Source organism: Strongylocentrotus purpuratus, unplaced genomic scaffold, assembly GCF_000002235.5.
Source record: "Strongylocentrotus purpuratus isolate Spur 01 unplaced genomic scaffold, Spur_5.0 spur5_scaffold_5, whole genome shotgun sequence".
NCBI lineage: Eukaryota > Metazoa > Echinodermata > Echinoidea > Camarodonta > Strongylocentrotidae > Strongylocentrotus > Strongylocentrotus purpuratus.
In genome coordinates this window covers 41,747,612-41,766,549 of record NW_022145611.1, presented here as the reverse complement: position 1 = coordinate 41,766,549, position 18,938 = coordinate 41,747,612, and the positions used below count along the sequence as shown (strand labels likewise).

The following is an 18,938-nucleotide window of genomic DNA, read 5'->3' as shown; positions in this document are numbered from 1 at the left end:
GTAGCAACAAGCAGAATTGACAAAAGACTAAACTCCGTTTCGTTGACAATCAGCCATGCATGAAGTCTGTCGTCTACTCATTTAATTCTAATGTCTGTTAAAATTGATTGAATGTGTACGTGCCAAAATCACTTGAACAATGTCATCTTATAAACAGCTGCAAAGAAGAGGAAAGCTTGAAACATATTTGCAAAGGGGAACTATAGTAAAATTGGGAAAAGATTTCATTTGACGTTTGGACATTTGGACATTTTGGCTTTTCCCGTTTTGGGGTTAAAAACCTGTCTGATCAAAATGGTACGGATGTGGAGTTATACACGTTGTAAATGTCGGTGGTATTGGCATCAAGACTGTTAGCCCAGTCGGGAAAGACTGCAATGTTGAAGATCAGTCGGCCGAGGGTGTTCATACAGAAGAGTAATACACAGATGCACAAGAAGTTGAGAAGACAACCTGTTTTCACCTGTTAAAATAAAGATGAAATAATATAAATACTGTAAAATACTGTTACTGTAGTAATAAAAGGCAATCATATTCCATTCTTGCATTTCCCATTATCTGTTCCTACGCACTTCCAAATAATTTTTAAACATTTTTAATCCAGCTTTTGCTCCAGCAAAATGTATCAGTATACAGTGCATTTTAAAGAATAGTCGTGCTAGGTACCCGCTGACTAAACATAGGTCGAAGGTAGCGAATGTATGAACGTCTTAACAGAGGACGTTAGAGATGTGGCATGAACTAGAACTCTGTACTTTGTGATCCAAAGACAACTGACTTATACACTATACCACAACATCTCTACTATTATCATTATACCAAATTCACACGTTTTTTTCGCTTTCCTCTTTAACATTTTATATTCAGAGACAAGACCATACATGACTTGCTATCATAATATGTAATGCAGCATTATAAAATTGACAGAAATGAGCTGTCACCCAGATCCTACCATATCGATAACGTTGATTTCCTTGCTGGAGAATGCGATGGCATTGGGCGGGGTAGCTACGGGGAGCATGAAGGCGAAGGAAGATGAGACTGTAGCGGTAACCATCAGATATAACGGGTTTATCCTCGTAGCAACGGCCTATCAACAGTAAAAGCATGTAAAAGATGTTTAATTAGTTTTACTTCTAATTCGCATCTTTCCTTAATCTAACAGCAGATGTAACCGTGCAGCAATATCCTAATGACAAGCGGAAGTAGCCTATGTGTTTTATTTTTGCTGCGTTGTAATCATAATTATGCATATCCTTTATTTCTATGAAACAATGGGTTTATCGCCATAGAAACGAGCTACAAAAGTACCTAGTGAAGACCTAACAAGACGTAAGTTCGAACGGGTGAAATAATGTTTTATGAATTCCATTTTAATCTTCTCTGCTTTAGAGGCTTAGTGAAAAAGATCTTAAACTAGTCTCTGTATAATACAGAGTCTGGCAGAGGCTTTACACTTTCAACAGTTCTCCTTTCCTGAATATACGGGGAATTATTTTTGTTCATTGCTATGAATCGAATAGTGCATTTTAGGATGAATTATATATTAATAAGTGGTATGATAATTTGAAAAAACAGTATGGTCCCTTCCCGACTAAAGTGTTTTGATGACCAGACGATTTAAATCAAGTCAGAGTTGTCTTTTTACATACTGAATGCAAGGAGAAACAAATTGTACATGACCTTGGCCATCTCAAAAGTTCAACAAAAATCATTCAAAACAACTGGCTATATAAATAAAATAAAAAAGAATAAAACTCACCATTTCCGCCACGATAGGAAGAAAGATAGCGACGGTGACAGCGTTAGCAGTAAACTCGGTAAGGACTGATATTATGATAGCTATGATTAAAGCCATGGCGAAAGGAGGTATCCCGTAAAAGATCTTGAACTGTTCTGCTAACCAAGCTGACAAACCAGACTCCTAGAAAACCATGCCAGAGAGAGTGAGAGAGAGAGAGAGAGAGAGAGAGAGAGAGAGAGAGAGAGAGAGAGAGAGAGAGTTACTTCGTATCCGGACATCTACCCCCTGGACTACCACCCCCAGGATAACCAACCCCATGATAAATACTCTAGGACAACTACCCCCGGAAAACTACCCCACACACATCTACCCCCTAGGATAACCATCCTCCAGGACATATACCTCCTTGACATCTACCATCTCGTCCTAGAGGGTGGTTGCCCTAGGGGGTGGTTGCCCTAGGAGGCAGTTTTCTAGAGGCTGGTTATTCTGTAGTTATACGGAGGGTAGTTGTCCAGGAGGTAGGGTAACGGTAACAAAAAATCATCAGTGGTTTCGCTGGGTTATTTTGATTAGGGGTGGTTACAGAATTTCCGAATGGTCAGCTGAAAAATTGGCTAACAAAAATTTCGGATTGGGATGGGGTGTCATCCCGCACGCTTCCCATCCAATCAAACGACGCCCAAAGACAATTTTAAGGAGTTTTTCAATGATTTAGGTATCATTTAAAAGTGCATAGAAAGTTTACGTCGTCAACAACAAGCTATTAAAAAAAAACAGGTAGGTTCGATATCATAAAACTCTTCATTTCTTTGTCAGGCCAAAGCTCCTTCGCATTGTCATAAAATTTCCCTTGTTGTCTGTGCTTTACATAGTGTAAACAAACAAAAAAGTTTACAAAATCATTCAATGTGCTGAAAAGGAAGAACTTTGACTGAGTTAATCAAGTGATTTGCTGCAAGACGACATGTCGCGTTATGTTTTGAAAAAATGTCATGTCCTCTGATTTTTTAAAATAAACAAACAAACCATTGAATTTCAAATGATTTTGGTGTCCAACCTCGACTTGACTTACCATGCATCCATCTGCAAGGGCGAATCCTCCACCTACAACAATCAGTACACCCCATGGCATCTTCTCATGTACCACGTCCCAGCTGATAAGCGCAGGAATGGACTTGACTTTGGCTAGTTTTGGGCGACTTTCACTCCCATTCGTAGCATCGTTAACGCCAGCTGTACTCGTACTTGCATCGTTCGATAGGCACATTTCTGGATCGCTCTCGGCTGATTATTTCGTTTAGAGTTTTTGATAAAAAGAAATGTTAAATTAGCTTTCGTTATGTCTTCCGGCTATAGGAAGGGAATTCAATATAGTATGGGAACTTGTTAAGGATTATAATAGCTAATACATATTATATTGGATATGTAGGTAGATAATAAACTCTAATTACTACAGAGTATATGTATGCCTTGCTCTATGATTGCTGTCAGCCAAGCGATTGGACTAAAATTAATGAGAACATAGCTATGACATTACGCAAGAGCGTCCCAATTTAAAAAGGAGTTCGATAAGTAACTTACATGGCATCTTGTAAAATGTTACGTTGGCCTACCTTTAGTTTGCTGCTCCCTGATTCGTATTAGACGGAGCGGTCTCTCAGATGGAAACATGAACAGCGAAATAGTGATCAGTATTGTCGGAGTTGCACTTGAGAGGCTGAACGATAAAGCACGAAAGTGAGTAGCGTTGATGTGCATGCAAGACATGGGGGCAAAGTACGTTACTACAATCAAGAAGTGATACAGAGCATAGCTAAAACGGATATTTTTGCTATACTTCTTCTCCTAGTAGCATCTGTCTCCCTATCTACATATCTAACCACGTTTGGACCAACACATAGATTGCAGCCTCTGATTGCATTGGGCAATGCTATACAAGAACAAAAATACTCCTCAAAATCAAACTTTCTTCCGAAGCACAGACGGTAGCCATTTCAATTCGCCGTAAAGGATTTAAGATGTTTGCAAGGTTCATGCATGATAAACGCAAAGGTGAAGATTTTGCAAAAACAATGACATTGGTAGCGAGATTCTCTTTTCATCTTACCCGGTAGGAAAGAAAGACCCCCAGCCGGGAAATACATTCGGGTCTTGGGTGATCCATAGTACGACTATGATCAGAAAATGCCCCAATACAGCCCATTCTGCAAACCTGGAATTAGATTATGAAAAGAAAATCACACAAATGAAATTGAAATTTCGGGGTATTTATAACAAAGAGGTGGATTGCCCAACTAAATACATGCATTGTGAAACAGCTTATTAATGTTTTCGTATAAATTATGTCTTATGTACGGCTTCCCCTTGGAATGGGGCCCATATAGGGGTGGTAATCCAATTCCGGGGGACTGAATATGTATCCAAGATATAAAATGTTTTGATAAAATCGTGTACATACATGTAGCACCAAAGCAGGCTCTGTATAGTGCTATACAATTATCATATAGTACGTGGCGGGAACCATTCCAAGGCCCTAAAACAAAAAAAGGGGCTTTAGGTCTTTTTTGGATCCCGAAAGGGCTTCTTTTGGTTTTTGCCCCTCGTATATCAAATGGTTCAATATTTTATAGTTTTGTTCACGGAACACGTAACACCAAACACTGTAGGATATATAAAATGGAGAACCAAAAGTAAATGTCTAGCCTATACCTCATCGGGCCAAGATCGTCGTATGCACGCTGTATCACCTTTTTAATCTCTTTTGGTTGGAAGGTGTCTTCTTGGCTGTTGCTTTTACATCTGTAAGTGTAGACAATAATATTTGTAAAACAGAATGCAACATGTCAAATACATATATACATGAACGCCAGGGTACGTTGGTTTAAATTATTTCATCCTCCCATTGGTCGACGATTTGAGAAAATAAATGGACAAGCTTAGGCCTATACCTTTTGACGAAAAGTAGAAGGAAGATCAAGTGGATTCAAGTTGACTCTTTGAAAAGGAATCTCTTGGTCAATTAAGATATTACGCCTACTCTATGTTTAGGCCGTGGTGCTTTACCCCCCCCCCTTTTTTTTCTTGTGCATCTATATACATGTATGTATATAATAATGTATATCATTGGGGAATAAAGAGCATTGTATAGTAATACTTGAATTACAATATAGCTCAGGGATTTTGAAATGCTTGCGATGGGACCTTTATTATGGATGGGAATCAACATCACTGATATTTCTTACGAAATAAAACTAAATTATATACAAAAAATGAATTCAAATACTTTCATAAACAAACCTGATGTAATGGCAATAACCGTGCAAAATGTGCGTACATTACAATGCCATCATGAAAGCCGGAGATTTTTTTTTAGGCAATAGGGTAGTGAAATTGTTCTGAAGTTGATTACTTGAAAGCGTTAAGAACATGAATAATTTTTGTCAGATTACATGGATAGCTTAACTACCTGCGAGGTAGATACATATACTGTAGCCACAACCAAATGACCAGGATGCAGACGACCATCTGAGGGAAGCAGTAGAGTGTCCAACTTCCAAAATGTAGACCTGTCTCCTTTCCGAATAGACTGAGAGTTTGGTAAAAGATGTATCAATAAATTATAATATAAGAGGGCTTTAATTCCCATTTTTTAATATATACATTAATTTAATATTTATATTTATCAACTTACCCTTTTTTAAAATAGATTTTTATTATGTTTTTGCTTGTCACATAATTTTCGTACTTGACTTGCTGTCCCCCCCCCCCCCCCCCCACTCGCCTCACCAGACAATCTTGGATCTGCCACTTTACCTTTCAACAACAGCCACGCCGACTATATTCGGAGGGGCACCGATCAACGATCCAGTCCCGCCTACATTGGCCGAATACGGGATACATAGGATGACGGCCTTGCTCAGGCGTAGGTGGCGTCTGCTTTGTTTTAACGATAAAGGGCTTGCATGCCCATCGCTGTGATAAGATAATGAAAATAAAGTGAAAATGTTTCAGATTTCATAGGATGAGTGACGGGTCTATTGTCAGCCAATCGCTTTGTGAAGGGGGATGTTAACATTTTAAGATACATGCATCGATTTCATTTACAGGATAATAGTATTGAAAGTACTATACCACCTTGGTCCCCGACCTCACTCACGTAATACTTTAATTAAGAGTTTTTTAAGAGCTCTTAACCGTTGTAAATATACAAGAGCCACACAGAGGCAAAAGAACCTTTATTCAATGCAGGGTAGGTATTCCAAGGGAAACGGGGGAGGACGCCATTCACTTGGAAAGGTTCAAAGGGGTCGTTCATCGCCGATATTTAAAAAATCCGTTACACATTTTCTATACGATGATGATTCAATTACTACGATTTTCTCGTATGGCACTATGTAGGCCTATCATTAATTAATTCATTTAAACGTATTATCTTTGCAACCAGGTGGCTAAATTGCGATGGTACAATAATATTTAGACCTTTAATTGCTCGTTGAATCACATAGAATAAACAATTAAAACGCAAACAAGAGAATTCAGTAAACTGCACTGCATTTTTTTTTATGCATATCATTTCTCTAATTTTATTTAGTAAACTTGAATGATATAAAATCCTGCTCAAATACACGTATGAACCACACATGTACAGACAATGGAAACAAAAATGATTGAAATGGGTTAAGACCGCCTTTGATGATATTTTGAGAACACTGAAGAGAACACTCACCTTTGTGATTCATCACCGTTTCTCTTTCCTGTATGTTCGTCCGATGACAACACGTCATGATTGGTACGCTAACAAAGATTAGTTGACAAGTTATTGTTCTATATTGAAAATTCACATCTTAAAGTGTAAAGATGTTTAAAGAACATTATAAAGATGGCGTTATTAATCTCTGAGCGAAATAGCGTAGACCTACGCTACATGAATACTCATACCAGAGAAAAATGACATATTATCTACTACACCTTTGGACTTGCAATTAGGGGGGAAATTTTAACAATTGTTTCTGCTTCAAGCAACTTGAATCTAATCTAAGTTGTTTCTTATCAAATCGATGGGGATCTAATTTTGTTATAGATCATTTTAAAATTTGAGACTCCTCAACACTAATGGATAGTTGGATAGTTGAACTAACAAATATATGAGAAGGGTGAGAAAATTATACAATATGACTCCCTCTCACATCGTACCCTCATCAGAGGCTTTGTAAATTCGCACATCATTTTCCAAGAGAGGTGCCCCTAATGCTGTCAGTGCCCCTCTTGGTTGAACTCACGCGCGGCCCCTCCCTGAGTTATTGACTTGTTAATAATCTTTAAACTAATACCTTGTCTTCCGCCTTTTCTCCGAGGTCGTCTTCTATTTCGCTTCCTTCCTTGATGCCCTGCTCACCGATCTCATCATCTTGGTTGATACGCTAACAAAGATTAATTGACAATTAGCTATTGTTCTATAAACTAAATTCTCATCTTAAAGTGTAAAGATGTTCAAAGAACATTGTAAAGATGGCGTTATTATTCTCCGAGCGGCTCCATTTTAACTTGATGTATTTTTTAGGACTGCGAACTGGCGTAGGCCTACGCTACATGGATACTCATACCAGAGTAAAATAACACATATCTACTACACCTTTGGATTTACAATTAGGGGACGATTTTAAACAATCGTTTTCTGCTTGAAGCAACTTGAACCAAATCTAAGTTGTTTCTTATCAAATCGATGACGATCTAATTTTGTTATAGATCATAAAGTTTGAGACTCCTCTACACTAATGCATAGTTGAACTAACAAATATTTTCGAACACTTATCGAAATATCAATTTGGCCACAATATTCGAAAATAAAACTTTTTTTTTTTTTTTTTTGTTAAACTGTCACGTATCAATTAAATAGGACTCAACCTACGAGATGGTTTCGTTATTTAATATCCAGCTAAATGCTAGATTTTTGTATGGGAGAGGGGGTTGGAGGGGGAGGGGTAATAATAGCTTTCATTGATCGTATTGTTCCTTTAACGGACATAAAACATTTTAACAATTAAGACCTTTGAACACATAAATTTTCGACAAATACAATATAAAAAATACAGTATTTACTTTTATTATTGAACATCCGATGTGAGAATAAGTTGATGTAACATCATAAAGAAAATGAACAGAATATGAAACATAAATTAAAACCCTGAGGTTCAATTTCTTTACATGGTTTACAATCTCCTACTGTACATGCACTACCACATTACAGCGTATAAAGTATAGTATCGGTACTATCTCAAGCATCTAATTGTTTCTCTTATTCTTGTTGGGTTTGTAAAATATTTTATTGATATTTATTAGCTTTACCAATGTTGTTAACAAAGGTAGTCAAATACAAGGGCATTCCGGTTAATGCTTCCCTTCGCATGTCCTTCTTCAGTGTTTTCTTCGTGAATGTTATCGTTACTAGGTCTACTCGTAAAATCCAAACTGTTATACAATTCAGTGTTAATGCCCTAATTTAAAACCCTCTCGTCTGTTTATTAAAAATTTGAATTTTGAGTTCCTTGTAACTATGATTTATGAACAACAGCGTATTCATGGAGTAGGAAACACCACTTGAGGGGGCATAAAATAAGAAAAAGAAAGGGGAGCACATATTATGCGGTTAAAATGTACCCGGAAACACTATATGCGTTCCTAAGAGGTATGCTTCGCCAGGACTGGTTTAATCACTATTCTACCTCGTGTGTTAAGGTTTTAATCTATTTTGGACCTTATTCCATTAATCGTATTTTCAATCAAGATACGTGACCATAAGTATCCAAGTGGAGTCAAACCGAAAAAGGGTGTACATTTACAGAAGAGGGGCTGGTCAGTTTAGCCCTATGGCATATCCTTTAGTGAATGATTTCTTGCAATGACGTATCTTAAGGGATACCGTGGTGCGAGTGTCCCTAATCGAATGGCAGATAAGATAATGACAGACAAGAGGGGAAATAAGGAATTCAGAGAAAAAGATAAAGAGAGAGAAATATTATGAAGGGCGAGACAAGTATATACGATATGACTCCCTCTCACACCGTACCCTCATCAGAGGCGCCTTGTAAATTCGCACATCATTTTTGGAGAGAGAGAGAGGCCCCTAATGCTGTCAGTGCCCCCTCTTGGTTGGGCTCACGCTTTGACTTGATAATAATCTTCAAACTGTCTTATACCTTGTCTTCCGCCTTTCCTTCGAGGTCGTCTTCCATCTCGTGTTCTTCCTTGATGCCCTGCTCACCGATCTCATCGAGCACGGCTCGTGCGATGGGAAGCATCATTGCCGTGACAGCTGTATTATTCATCCATGCTGACAGAAAGGCTGTAGCACTCATAAAGCCTAGTAACAACCTGTAATAAAACACCACTAAAGGGTCACTAAAGTGTTCCGAAGTTTTTCATTTATTACACTTCAGGGTTAGCTTTCAGATGTCGCTTGGGGGTGGGTAATTACAGCGCACCTAATGGTAAAGGACACATTCAGAGCGCACTTGTGACTTGGTTTTGCGGGGAAGGGGGTGGGCACGTGCTACCGTATCCGCCCCAGAGCTTTCTGTACACAATGACAGTGGCCATCACAAGCACTGTCATTCACATTCAACCTCAACCGTAGGCTGCACGTTGTCTATGTTTATACTGTGCTTCGTGTTTGCCCTCAGTTAGGATGAAGAAAAAAAACCTGTTCGTGATCATGACCTATAATCAGTTGTAAATATCTAACTTCTGCTGTGGTGGGTTAGTTTGCGGTTAACAGCCAAACACGAGGACTATGGAAGCAGGAGACCTTAGGTTGTAAGGGGAAAAAATATCATCGATATTTCGCCCAAGCACGATGTCGGCAACTTATATTTATAAATGTATAAATATCTAGTAGTTAAATATTAAATTATTATGTTTATAATGTAATTACTAATTTATTGTGAGAAATATTTAGGCTTTACCCGAGGCCAATAGTGCCTTTACAAAATTAAACCCTCGAACCTTAACCCCCCCCCCCTGTTCCAAGGGCATTGATCAATCCACTTAACCCTATACCACCTCCTTCACAAGGAGACTACCTTACCTCTTAGGATCGGTACCGAACAGGAGCAGTACTCGAAGAGCGAAACGACGATGTAGGTTCTGATGCTCAATGGCGGCGGCGAGGACCAGGCCCCCAAAGATCAAGAAGGTGACACTCTTGAAGTATTGCTGGACCACGGTGTCCGTGTCTCGGATACCAAAGACAGGGAAGACAACCATTGGGATGAGTGCCGTGACGGGTAAGGGAATCACCTCCGTCACCCAGTAGGTGCCCATCACCAAGATGGTGAAGACCATGTAACCAATCTTTTTAACACAAAACGGCCATATGCAATGCGTATAAAAGAGTGAACCTAATTTTGATAGCTTCTAATCTCAAGGTTATATCATGTGTGACCTTGAATCATATTGTATTGTAAAGCAGAACTAATACCCTGTTTAATGATACCCTTTTTATAACTGTGCTGCCAAGGGTGCCTGAGCGGCCGGCTTTTCAAAACGTATTGTTAAATCCTCTTGTATACCAAGCTTGGGTAGAAGCAATGAATGTGGGTCAAAAGAAATTATGTTTGTGTTACATGTATGTCTTTCCAAAACGATTGCTCGTTTATTTACATCGATTATTAGGCAGTTGATGAAAAAGGTGTTAATATCAACTCAAACTCAAGGAAATGCTTTTTACAAGCAAAATTTATGATATTCTCTTCGTTATGATAATTACAATCTTCGTTCGCATCCCTTGTTTATTAAAGGTTACCTTCTCATTTAGGGATACAAAATGGATAACTTTTTTTTAGGAATTAGGATGTTATCTTTTTTCATGAAAGCCTGCTGTGATTTTCTTTGATAATTCATATATCATCATATTATATATATCTTCTTTCTTTCATTTGGGTTTAGTAACCTTTGGGTTTTCATTCGTTATTCCAGATAAACACCTTTAATATGCTCCTTACGCGTGTGAAGTGGCGCAGTAGACAAGTGAGAAGAGAGAACTTAGATATCAAAAGACAATAAGTTAGTATAGGCTGTTTAAAATAAGTAAAGGTTATCCTGTGGATAGAAGCAAGGTTCTGTATGAGCCTAAATATAACATTGCACCCTTTTAAACCATGAAGCACTGAAGCACGATGCACAATTAAACAATTAAAAGATTTAAGACCAAAGAAGCACATGCATATGTTCTAACCCACATTGCTTCCTTAAGCCCAAACTTGGAACAAAGCGATTTTGACAACACTTTTTAAAGAACCAGGTGCTCAGAAAACAGTGGCAGAAATAATGAAAAGTGTATCATTGGACAGAAAATAAGTTAATAAGTTACTCTTCATCATGAAATCAATTCCAAAGTCATAATATTGGTTATGACTTTTAATTTAGGAGCTACCAAAGTTGGATACACTTTTTTTTATACGCACTATGTACAATAAGTATAGCCAGAATCATTTGCTAAGAGAAGGGGAATCAAAATGGATTATGGGTGAAACCTTCCAAGAACTTTTATTTTGTTGTATTTTTTTAGAAAAGTGGCCACCGGAAACCTTCCGAACAGACTACGGCCAGCTTTTGGAAAACATTCACATCTTGATAAGACATTAACCTTAAAATATTTATTCTCTTCCTGGTCAATATTGTAGGGGTGTTGTGGTTCAGTAAAAGGACAGGCCTAAACTGCTGTGAATTCAACGTCACCTAATTATTAAAAAAATCATACAGATTTAACACTACATAAAGGAAATCAACAAATCTAATTAAAAGCGGAGCATTAGTGTCTAACGTTCATTATTTTTCTCTTATTTTATCTTGACAAATTGCACTTTTGTTGCTATTTATCATCATGATTCAATTCATTTGTGTACAGCTGGAGGAATTATATCAACAAGATTGAACAAAATAATGTTTTTCTCGAAAACGTAAAGTCTAGAGCTACGGCACCCCATCCAATACCCTCCTTCTGATCATAGGCCTTCTAAATTAATGAAATTCAACCCCTTGGGAAAATGTGACTTACCTGGGTGTTAAAACAAATTGGTACCGGGCATAATATTATAAGTACCAAAGCGATGAAAACATATTTCCTCGTGAGGTGCCACCATAATTGAACTTTCTCCTTTTTCGTCAAGATTCGGGCCATCTCGAAGTAGTTTGGAACACCACGAAAATCCTGAACTCTGAAGAGATATCGCACAGCGTTGACACAATTTACAACCCTAGCTAGCGCGGAATGAACACATGAATAAGCGATGTTTTAAAGTTGTACTGGAGTTCACACGATTCAGGACATTGCCGTATTATCATTTCCGTTTTTTTTTTTTTATTATACCATGGATTTTATAGACTGGATGTGACCAAATTTGATTGTTGACTCGGGGTTGATAGCCCCATTGTTAGTCATCTGAACCATCTTAACCCCTTATCACAGTGTTGCCACACTATTTTCACATAGTCAACTATGTATAAACTGTGTGGACATTATGTGTTCACATTGTTGTCACAGTGTGGAGTTTCAGGCCATGTGGTTTACCACATAATTTCCACATAAATTGCCATACTAAACACAAAGTACCACATATTTACCACACTGGTATATGTGTTGAACTATGTGTTAACTCTATGGTCACATTATTGTCACAGTGCGGGGTTAAATAATATCAAGTGGTTTACCACATAGTCGTACATATTTAACACAGAGTGACACATATTTACCACAGTGTGGTATGTACTGAACTATGTGCAAACTCTGAGTTCACGTTATTGTCACAGTGTGGGGTTGAAATCATGTGGTTTACCACACAGTCGTACATTTTTAACACATTGTGGTATGTACTGAACTATGTGAAAATTATGTGCTCACAGTATTGCCACAGTGTGGGGTTTGGTTTACCACATAATCGGTCATATTTCACACAAAGTGACACATATTTACCAAAGTATGGTATGTATTGAACCATGTGTAAGCTCTGATTCACAGTATTGTCACAGTGTGGGTTAAAATCACATGGCTTACCACATAGTCGTACATATTTAACACAGAGTGACACATATTTACCAAAGTGTGGTATGTATCGAACTATGTGTTAACTCTGTGGCTTATCACAGTGTGGGGTTCAGATCATGTGGTTTACCACATAGTCGTACATTTTTAACACAGAGTGACACATATTTACCACAGTGTGGTATGTACTGAACTTTGTGAAAACTATGTGCTCATAGTATTGTCACAGTGTGGGGTTTGGTTAACCACACGATCGGTCATATTTCACCCAGATTAACACATATTCACCACGGTGAAGTATGTGTTTTACTATGTGCAAACTCTGTGATCACAGTATTGCCACAGTGTGGGGTTTAGATCATGTTATCTTCCACATATAGTCGTACATATTTAACACAGTGTGCCACATACTTACTACAATGTGTACAATCTTTGTTCACAGTATATTGTCAGTGTGAGATTTTTAGATCATGTGGTTTACTACAAAGTAATATCCATATAGTATGTGGGCTTATTTTCAGTTGAACCAGATGATACCTAACTGTTGGCATATCTCCAGTTCCACCAGTTGATATTAAACTGTTCTGTAGGCATATTCCCAGTTACATGTGTTGAAAACCAGTTGAACCAGTTGACACCAGTTAATTTGCATAATGAATATGGGGCGCGTGCAAATCTATTTTTTTATACACTTTATCTGAATTTAAAGCATATTTCTGAATTACTGCTGATTTAGTTGTATGCAATTCATTTTGAAAGTACTAGAAAATATGAATTGCCAATTATTAGGACATTTTACTACTTTGTATAAATTACTTACAAGTAAACATAAATTAGGGAAATATTAACGATGGACTAGAATATATTCAATAAAATACAAGTATATGGAAATGTTAACATTCACTGAAATAAACAATTCTTCTTATTACCATTGCCTTTACATTTGAAATTGCAGATGAATCAGTGATACTGTGGTAATTGTTGTCATTGGCAAAATTAAGTAGTACCATTGCTACTTATAGCTCAAATTACTAATTAAATTTTCATCTGAAGGGTGCGATAGACTATGTGGTAGCCTATGTGGTGGATGCCACAGTATCAGACTTTATGCCACAATGTGGTAGAGTATCAGACTATGCGGTATATGCCACAGTGTGGTAGATGATGTGGTAATTATGTTACCACATGTGGGTCACATGTGATTTTGGGACGTGTGGTAAAGCTGTGGTGTACTATGTGGTACGTACCACAATGTGGTAACGCTGTGGTATGTAGTTGACACCACCGTGTGGTAGAGTATTAGACTGTGCGGTATATGCCACAGTGTGGTAGGCGATGTGGTAATTATGTTACCACATATGATTTTGGGACGTGTGGTGACGTTGTGGTGTACTATGTGGTGCGTACCACAATGTGGTAACGCTGTGGTATGTAGCTGACACCACAGTGTGGTACCACACTGTACCACAATGTGTGTAACACTGTGATTGTTCCAGGGAATTCCCCCTTCAAACAAGAAGATCTACAATCATACATATGTCGTTTGAAAAAATTTAGACGATTCTATCAAAATCAAAAGAAACGGAAATAGACCGACATTTAACAAATAATTAGTTATGGACGCGAAAGGGAATAAGCTAGTGAATTGAGAAAATCTTGCACAAATACAATGAAAGTATTTATATGTATTTAACCACTTGTGTCGGTAAATTATTGGGGGGACATTGTCCACTGCCTCTCCCACACTAGTATATCGCTAATGATATATCATCAAATATTTCGTTCTTGTTTTTAGTGGATCCTTTATCGTGCCAGAAAATTGTGGAAGATTAAAAAATGATAATACTAAAATTCAAAAACATTTTCTTCACAAGTGTCATTCCTCTAAAGGAATATTCAAGGGTAAGCAGTACAAGCACCAATTGACGATAATCTGCCATGTCGAACTTCGGAGAAACGAAGACAAATAATCAAGAAAATTAATAAAAGTCTTAGGAATATAATCCAGATACAAGGCGACTTTGAATCTCATAAAAGCCAGGTGGCTAAATAAAGATTAATTTTCAATATGATCAAAGTTTGTCGGTGTTTGTAAGGTTTCCCTCACATGGACATGCATGCAGTAAACTTGAAAGGCCACGTAACTGCATCCATGCCTCGTACAGTTTCATCTAAGATGTCTTCTAATATACATGTACCATTTCAAATGCCTTTACAATTGATAGTTATCAGTGGCGTATCAAATGACCAAAACATTTTTAGGGGTCTGAACTGATGAGAATTGGAATAATTTTCTCAAGCATCAGGACACGAGGGTATCGATCCTCGTCTCCCAAATCAAAAAATATATGGTAACTATACATTGTCACGTTACCGTCACTAAATAAATCGATATTGAACAAAATAGCCTTTTCCCTCTTCCCTTAGTCGGTAGCGATGAAATAATCGTTTGGACAATTATTAGCCACTTTCCAAATTTCGGGGGGGGGGAGCTCTTTAAACATTTTCCAAGCGTTAAATCACTGGCCCAGTGATTCCGTAGTAAAAGACCTTAATAGTTATTGCAAGTCTGTAGCTCGGGTAAACATGCAGTGTGGTATCTGCCTATAAGCCTTTAATTAATTCTTGTACAACCTGAATATTTTAACATTGAAATGTATTACCCGAGGGAGCGAAGTAACCGAGTGATATTGTCTATTTTTAAATAACGAAAGTTACTTTTTAAATATTCAGAGATTAACTTTACGAATTGAATTGAATTGATATGGTTTAATTGAGAATAAAAGAATAACAATGCATCACGGCCTAATCGGCCGAATTGGGCAATGTTTTATAAATGCAAAATACAAGATATAATTACACTCATAGCAAATGACATCAAATCTATGAATGGAACGTTAATAAGTCACACTAATATTTAACTTTAAAATTCTTATTTGATCTTCCTAAATCATTTAATATATAAAAGAAATAAAGAAAAGTGAAGAATAACATGATAATGGTGTAGAGTAAAGAAAGAAAAGAAAAGAGGGTGGCAAGAAAGGTAAGATTAAGAAGAAAATGAAGAGAAGAAGAAGAGGAAAAAGTAGAAGAGGAGGAGGAAGAAGAAGAATCAAGTGGGGATAGGAAGAGGAGATGCAGGGTAGTGCGAATAGTAACGGTTTCAAACGGTGTTAATATCCAGTCATTACACATTATACAGACTACAAAATTTAATGATAGAGGCGAAATTATGTAGAAAACAAATAGTAATATGACATATCGTATAAATGAAAAATATACTCCAGGTAATAGCTACTCTAGGTAAAAGGTTATACTGCTTTATACACACTATAGAAAGGGAAGTTATTAGAAGTAAAAGTAGAAGAAGAAATAGGGAAAAGAGGATATTAGAAAAGGAATGAGAAGGAAGGAGAAGGGCGAGATGGAGGAGGTGGAGAAGTGGTAGAGGAAGAGGATCTAACTGTAAAATTGGTCATGGAAGATAATTTCAGTCATTAAAAAAATAAAAAAATAAAAGGTTTACAAAGATTCTAAACTTCGATACCGGAGATGTAGTGTTTCCATTGAAAAGATTAGACCCAATATAAATATAAAAGAGGTATGTATATTTAATATATCTCTATACAAGTTTGTTTTCATTACATAGTGTGTGTCAGTAATTGAAACCATAGTTTACATTCAAGTATTGGACTTATGGGAATAAATCTTTAATTCGTTAGATTGTAATAAATTTCTAGAATGCAAAACAGACAGATCCCTACTGTGATATTTTTTTTCGTGTAAACTAGAATTGTGGATTTGTATACTGTGTGAGTTAAAGAAAGTTTACACTCAAATAATTGTCATTTATTTTAAAAGTCAGCTATGAACGAAAGTTATCAAATATGTTTTGAAAGAGTATTATATCCCAGATCATTTGGTATCATTTTTGTGTGGTATGTGTTCAGGCTTGGATGAACAGGAGGCAATTGTTTGCAAGAGTGCAAAAATCGACTGGCGCAAAAGTAATAAAGTGAGAGAATGAATTGAATGTATCAAATGAGATGCATTGCATATGCATTTTTAGAACACACACAGACACACACAAGAAATACAAACACACACGCACTTACACACACACACACTTAAAAAACTGGAAAAAATGATATGACTACTTATGTGTACACAAATAGTATGCCATTACACAGAGTTACACATAGCCTACATGTAAATGCATTGCCAGAAGAAAATTTGCATTAAGTGAATTTTCGTTGGCTATTAAATCCTGCTTTCAAAGGTTTCTTGACATCCGTCTGACCTGTCAAACATTGCACTGATTATGTCTGATTCTATTCATGCAAACTTTCTGAAAAGATTCCTTATGTTTTGGCCTACAATTAAAACCAACAAAGACACTACATGTTTGCAAGTACATTACAGTCTGTCATATCCAGGCGCGTACGCAGGGGGGAGGGGGGGGGGGTTGAACCCCCCCCCCTTTGATTTTTTTATGTGTGTGTTTTGGACGAACCCCCCCCCCCTTTGCATTTTTAAAAAATAAAATAAATAAATACAAAAATAATCTTTAAAAAAAAAGAATTTTGGTAATGGGTGACCCAAAAAAGCTGGCCTAACCCCCCCCCCCATAACAAAACGAAATATTGATCGGCCAAACTTTCCAATTTAGTGACAACCCTCCCCCCCCCCCCCTTTGACTTTTTTATATGTGTGATTTGGACGAACCCCCCCCCTCCCCCAACGAAACGAAATATTGATCGGCTAAATTTTCAAATTTAGGGACAAAAAAAAATTGCCCTCTTACCACCCCCCCCCCGCTTATTCAGCGGTTGGCTGAGACGTTGCGAAATTTTTGAGACCCCAAAAAAAAAAAAGTGTCCTCTTACCCCCCCCCCCCCCCCCCTGCTTATTCAGCGATTGAGTCGTTGCAAAATTTTCGGCGTGATTTTCAAATTTTAACCCCCCCCCCCCCCCCCCTCGAAAAAATCCTGCGTACGCGCCTGGTCATATCCATCAGAGTAATTATAAAATGAAATCTCAGAATACGAAATTCGCAAATATTTGTTATAGCAGATCCTGATAGAGAGAATAGGAGAAAATTACCACCATTGTGATAAGTTTTAGCATGTGTTTCCGGTGGCATATCTGAGAATTAATGAACAAGGCGCAGTGTGCCTCGTCCTACTAAGACGACCCCTTGTCAGCCCAGGATATTTGGGGGCATCCCCCTAAATTAAAGAATATATAAAATTTCTTTTCGATGAAGAATTTGGTTAAATCACTTGATCCCCCTATATACAGCAATTTGCATTTTGTTTTTTAGTCATATTTCTATCACTTTTTATTTTGAATTCAACTAATATTGTAAGAATCAATGAGAGAAATAAAAAAAAACCTCAAGTAAGGCCCGTTTACAGTCCGATCCAAGCATCACGACCTTACTATGGAAGTTGATTTATATGGAGACTACCTTTGTTAAATATTTTCTTACAATATTAAAAAACAAAAGAAAATCACATGTCTTTGATCCCGTCATTGAAATAATGTCATTATGTTTACAATAAAAAGTTTGCATAGATTACTACAGCTGAGTACTGATTTTTCTTATTTTGTTCATTTGAAATGTTTTGTTTATATTTCTTTGCCTCATCAGAGGATTTATTATCTATACATGGTTTACATTCAAAGATACAATAATACAAATCAAACTTACATAATCACAAAAGCATCATTATTTGCATAACAAAGAATTTAAATTAAGTTTTGTTTTGCGAAGCATGAATCATCATTAACATAAGAATTATATTGATAGTTTTGTTTTCCCCTTTAAAAAAAATACGTAATAACTCTTTTGGGAAAAACATATGCTTTCTGGTCATATTTATATTTGACTTAATACTTTCCAATTTTTTTGTAATTTCTCTTTGGAAAATTTGTTTGGAAGCATCGTTTTTTTTTGTCTATTCCAGTACAATACCCATTGGTTTACGTGTTAAAATTGTCTTTGTGCCAGCGCGGACACGTACAGTGCTTTTTGTCTGCGATTCCCAAGTTATTGAAAATTTCAGTCATTTTTCAAAGTTAAGATTAACAGACAGTGTCTCAGATTTTCCGTGATGTTTTAACCAATCTTTACTCAATAAAAAGATAAGG

At 37.0% G+C, this 18,938-nt stretch overlaps 1 protein-coding gene across 1 annotated transcript; it reads right to left on the bottom strand.

The window, feature by feature from the left end:
* Positions 1 to 10,092, bottom strand: LOC115929631 (solute carrier family 13 member 3-like). The gene is made up of 12 exons (XM_030999219.1): positions 9,831 to 10,092; positions 8,944 to 9,118; positions 7,078 to 7,167; positions 6,474 to 6,541; positions 5,214 to 5,333; positions 4,457 to 4,546; positions 3,855 to 3,959; positions 3,361 to 3,464; positions 2,820 to 3,031; positions 1,763 to 1,924; positions 953 to 1,090; positions 1 to 463 (listed from the first exon to the last, which is right to left on the bottom strand). Exons 1-12 carry the CDS (start codon positions 10,085 to 10,087, stop codon positions 290 to 292), a joined length of 1,695 nt encoding a protein of 564 aa, XP_030855079.1. The 5' UTR covers positions 10,088 to 10,092; the 3' UTR covers positions 1 to 289.
* Positions 10,093 to 18,938: the final 8,846 nt, after the last annotated feature.

Excerpts from the sequence above, each read along its gene's own strand:
- LOC115929631 (XM_030999219.1), bottom strand. The coding sequence starts at position 10,087 with ATGGTCTTCACCATCTTGGTGATGGGCACCTACTGGGTGACGGAGGTG. Across the intron at positions 3,465-3,854 it reads GGGTCTTTCTTTCCTACCGG|CCTCTCAAGTGCAACTCCGA; the intron begins GTAAGATGAAAA and ends TTTATCGTTCAG. Across the intron at positions 464-952 it reads AAATCAACGTTATCGATATG|GTGAAAACAGGTTGTCTTCT; the intron begins GTAGGATCTGGG and ends TTATTTTAACAG.